This window comes from Tarenaya hassleriana, unplaced genomic scaffold (assembly GCF_000463585.1).
Source record: "Tarenaya hassleriana unplaced genomic scaffold, ASM46358v1 Cleome50, whole genome shotgun sequence".
NCBI classification, from domain to species: Eukaryota; Viridiplantae; Streptophyta; class Magnoliopsida; order Brassicales; family Cleomaceae; genus Tarenaya; species Tarenaya hassleriana.
In genome coordinates this window covers 465348-470236 of record NW_010967708.1, presented here as the reverse complement: position 1 = coordinate 470236, position 4889 = coordinate 465348, and the positions used below count along the sequence as shown (strand labels likewise).

Here is a 4889-nt window from a genome sequence, read left to right as displayed (position 1 = left end):
TGCACAATAAATTTAATGAAAAGAGATGTATGTATAGGTTGATTTCGGGTTCGATTCGGTTATTTCGGTTATAGAAAAACTATAACTATTTGGTTTTATATAAATTTCGGTTCGATTTGATTCGGTTTAATTTTATTTTTTTTGGTATAAAAAATTATTTTTCAAAGAAATTATCAGTTTTCCAATTATTTTTTAATCGATTCATTTCGATTTTAATTTTTCAGAATTAAGAAAATCAAAATCGTTCAATTTTTATATCGGATTCGATTCGTTTATATTCGATTCGATTCGACTGTTAATAACCAAAATAAACATCCTAATATATCCTAATATATACCGTTGGACCCTTTTTTGTTATGCTGAAATCCTCAAAAGGCTAACAATTAATAAACAAATGAACATACAAATATAAATCATTAATAAATATATGACTAATTAATATTTGTTTAATAATAATAATAATAATAATATGTTTTCGGTCCCCTTTATTAACCCTCACTCTCTGCTAATACATCTTCAAAACGTCTCGTCTCTCTCTCTCTCTCTCTCTCTCTCTCTCTCTCTCTCTCTCTCTCTCTCTGACATTTCCTTTGTTTTTTCTCGCTTTCACGATGCGCATAACGAAGCACTTGTCTTGCTCTTCGTAGTTGTCTTTCTCGTGAACACTTCGATAATCTTCACTATCACCGGAATGCGGCTTTTCCGGCGTCTGCTCTTGCTCCTTGCGGCTGCGATGGCGGTGTCTCCGTCAGAGGCCACAGCGGAGTACTCAGCTTCTCCAGCGAAGATCCTGCCTCTGCAGAGGGCTTATCCTCTTGACGAGCGAGTTGAGCTGAGTATTATCGGGTTATCCCTCCCGAATTAGGGATGGGAACGATTTGGGTACCCGAAAAATTTAGGGTATCCTGCCTCCGTATCCGTATCCAAAGGCTTTGGCTTTTTCCGATCCTTATCTTGTCGGGTAATTTCATGATCTGGGTTCATCTCTGTTTTCTTTTTCAAGTTTTGGGTAGGTTCTTGTTCATGTTTCCTGTTTCGTGGTGCGAGTATGTCGTCTTGTTTTCATCATCTGGGTCTCAGATTTAAGCTTCTTTTGACAGTCTCTGTGTAGTTTTACGGCAATTTCGTGATTGTGTGCCGAAACTGAGAGAGTTAGGGTTTTAAGAGAAGGTGTTCTGACCTCGTTCTACCTTTCCCTTCATTATGCTGATCCTGTGGCCTCCGTACGTGATTTTATTGTCTTGGTTTATGTTAAGCCAATGATAAAAGAATCAAAAGCGCATATGTATTTTCTGAGAATTCTTACATTGACATCCTTTCGAGCTGTCGATAAGGAGATGTTATTCGCGTTATCTCGTTTCCTTCTATTGGTTGCAGTTCGAAGACGACTGTGTATGTGTCCTTTAGGCTCCATGTGATTGGATCTTTAGTTTTCTTTAGTTCTCATTGGTTGTGTTAGCCTTTTGGACAAATCTCTTAAAAGATGATGTTTCTGTATGCTGTTTCTTGGTAGGCTTTACTTCACCAAGGTGAAACTGGGTTCTCCTCCTAAAGAATTCAATGTTCAGATTGATACTGGAAGTGACATCTTGTGGGTTACTTGTAGTTCTTGCAGTAATTGCCCCCGGTCCAGTGGGCTTGGAGTAAGTAGTTCCTCTTCTTTTTAGTTGGTTAAACACTTCACAAGATTGAGATGAGCTTATTTGTCTCTGTTTGAATTCATTTCAGATTGAGCTCCATTTCTTTGATGCTCCCAGTTCATTGACTGCTGGGTCAGTCACTTGTTCAGATCCAATCTGTGATTCAGCTTTTCAGACAACTGCAGCACAATGTTCTCAGAGTAACCAGTGCAGTTACACCTTTCACTATGGTGATGGAAGTGGGACTTCTGGTTATTACGCAACCGACACGTTCTACTTTGACGCAATCTTGGGAGAGTCATTGGTTGCTAACTCTTCAGCTCTCATAGTCTTCGGGTGAGTGAGAGCATCTTCTACTAAAGCATTGCCTTGTGTGTACATATATATACATATATATACCCTTCTCTGGCTTAGTGTCCAATCCACTGTTTTTAAGTTTTCTTGGTGATGTTCATTTATATGGAACAGCTGTAGCACTTACCAATCTGGGGACTTGACGAAATCAGACAAGGCGGTGGATGGGATATTCGGATTTGGCAAAGGAAAATTGTCTGTTGTTTCTCAGTTGTCATCACGAGGGATTACACCTGCGGTGTTTTCTCATTGCTTGAAAGGAGATGGTAGTGGAGGCGGTGTATTTGTTCTTGGCCAGATATTGGCACCAGGAATGGTTTACAGCCCACTCATCCCGTCTCAGTATGTGCATCCAAACATTTTCGATTTCTTACCCTTTTATTGTTTCTACTATCTCAAGTTGGTTTTTAGGGGGTTTTCATGAATCTGATGACCTTATCATCATCCGAATTCTGCAGACCCCATTATAATTTAAACCTGCTTAGCATAGCCGTTAACGGGCAGTTGCTTCTCGTCGATTCAGCTGTGTTTGAAACATCAAATAACCGAGGAACTATTGTTGATACCGGAACCACTTTGACATATCTGGTGGAGGAAGCTTACGATCCCTTTCTCAATGCTGTAAGTTCGAGCCTTCCTTGGATAAGCTCTTTATATTATTAGGTAAATGTTTTCTGTGTATTAGTATCAACGTATTGATACAACGTATATATGTAAAAATACGTTATGCCCTTTACTTGTATCTGCAGATAACAAACAGTGTGCCACAGTCGGTAACACCGATCATTTCCAATGGGAATCAGTGCTTTTTAGTCTCTACCAGGTATTTATTTGCCTCTGCTATCTATAAAAACTATTTCCAGATAGAAGTTAAAGATAAGATTCTGTCCTTTTTTTGCTGGTTTAGCGTTGGTGACATGTTTCCTCCGGTTACTCTGAATTTTGATGGAGGTGCTTCAATGGTGTTAAGACCTCAAGATTACTTAGTGCATTCTGGTTTCTATGTAAGTTCTTCTACTTAGAACGAAAAAGGGTTTGGCCATTTTTGTGATCAACGTCACATATTGTCTCTATATCAAGCAGGATGGTGCTGCTATGTGGTGCATTGGTTTCCAGAAAGCTCAGGGAGGACAAACCATTTTAGGAGGTCAGTACTCATCTGAGCTTGAAAATGAAAAAAGCTATTATCGGGTTATCCCTCCCGAATTAGGGATGGGAACGATTTGGGTACCCGAAAAATTTAGGGTATCCTGCCTCCGTATCCGTATCCAAAGGCTTTGGCTTTTGGTATAACAATTCAAAGATCTTGAGTATCCGGATTACGAGTGTCTGAAAATTATTTTAAAAAATCCATAATATTGATGAAAAATTGATTTGGGCATTAAAAAGTTAGGGTACCAGGATTTATACCTTAAGACTAACGAGTAAACACTGAAAATTAACAGAGATATGTCAAATGTACATGGATAGCCGTCACCGATTTTAAATTATTCGTACCCGCATCTGTTGGATGGGTAATTAAGAAAAAACCGTCTTGTACCCATGAAAGATTAGGATACCCACGGGTACCCGATTTTCAGGGATTTATGTTCAACCCTATTCCGAATGAGCTTGTTCCTGAATGGGACTACAGCTTTATCGTAACTCTCTTATGATTTGCAGATCTTGTCCTGAAAGACAAAATCTTTGTGTATGATATTGCTCGACAACGAATCGGATGGGCGAACTATGACTGTAAGTGTGTGTTATTGGATCTGCTAAAACAAAACAACCTATTTGCTCATTTATTCATCAGGACATTGTCTCTGTTTTTTTTTCCCAGGTTCCATGTCGGTGAATGTTTCTGTAACTTCAGGAAAGGAAATTGTAAACTCGGGACAGCTAAGTTCGAGCATCTCGACCCGAGAAACACTTACTATCGTTCTCGTGGCTCTACTTCTTCTTCTTCTTCTCCCCGCAACGTAATTCACCCGTCTTTTTTTTCGTTTTTTTGTCTGCTTGGCTGATGATCCATATTTTATTTTTTAGGTGATCTGCTAAGTCCCCCTAATTCTTTTTTGTCACATTCATTCCTCCTTGATCTTTGATCTTGTGTAATTGTAGATAGTGTTGTTAGTTGAATAGTCTCTGCTTGTTGTTTGTATTTGATTGTAAAACAGAAACCATTGTAAGCATCTATTCTTGAAGTTCTGATTACGACAAGAAAGAAGCAAAAGAAACATTTGGACAATGGCTGTCTTGATGTGTTATTGTCTTCCCCTTCGCATTGTGTCGGTAGGGCTCTTGCGTTTCGGGTCTTGTGGCTCGAAACCCGATCCGGACCGGAGCGTTAAGATTTTGTTTTGGGTTCAATTCGATTATATTCAGATTTGATTATTTCAATTTTAAAAAAAAAATATGACTATTTAGTTTTTATATCAAATTCTTTTTGGTTTGGTTTGGTTTAATTGCGGTTCGGTTTTAAATCTTCGGTATTCCGAAATTGGGGTTTTAACCCTAATAACCCACTTGGGTCGCAGCAATTTCAGGGTACACCACCGAAAAAAAAAAAAAAATTTGCGACCTTATTACGACTAATATATAACTAATATACAACTAAAATAAGAGTAGTTTATTAGTCGTAATAGGTTGTATATTAGTTATATATTAGTCGTAATAAGGTCGCAAATTTTTTTTTTTTTTCGGTGGTGTACACTGAAATTGCTGCGACCCAAGTGGGTTATTTGAGTAATATTCCCTATAGACTACTACAATTAACGCACATGATAATTGAGAGGGGGGGAAGTGATGTGTTTGGTCTAATTCCGTGATATTAGACGAAGAACGTGCCGAGCATGACGTGTTCTCATGGACCGTGATCCGTAATAACCTGGTTGGTTGTGGAATGCAATTAGC

The 4889-nt window shown here is 38.5% G+C and overlaps 1 protein-coding gene across 1 annotated transcript; it reads left to right on the top strand.

The window, feature by feature from the left end:
* Positions 1–542: 542 nt before the first annotated feature.
* LOC104827504 (aspartic proteinase-like protein 2) lies at positions 543–4243 on the top strand. The gene is given in 11 exon segments (XM_010560681.2): positions 543–853; positions 855–961; positions 1514–1643; positions 1729–1976; positions 2109–2336; positions 2453–2615; positions 2744–2817; positions 2902–2998; positions 3078–3141; positions 3657–3728; positions 3817–4243. Coding segments are annotated over 11 exon segments (1488 nt in total). The 5' UTR covers positions 543–691; the 3' UTR covers positions 3960–4243.
* Positions 4244–4889: the final 646 nt, after the last annotated feature.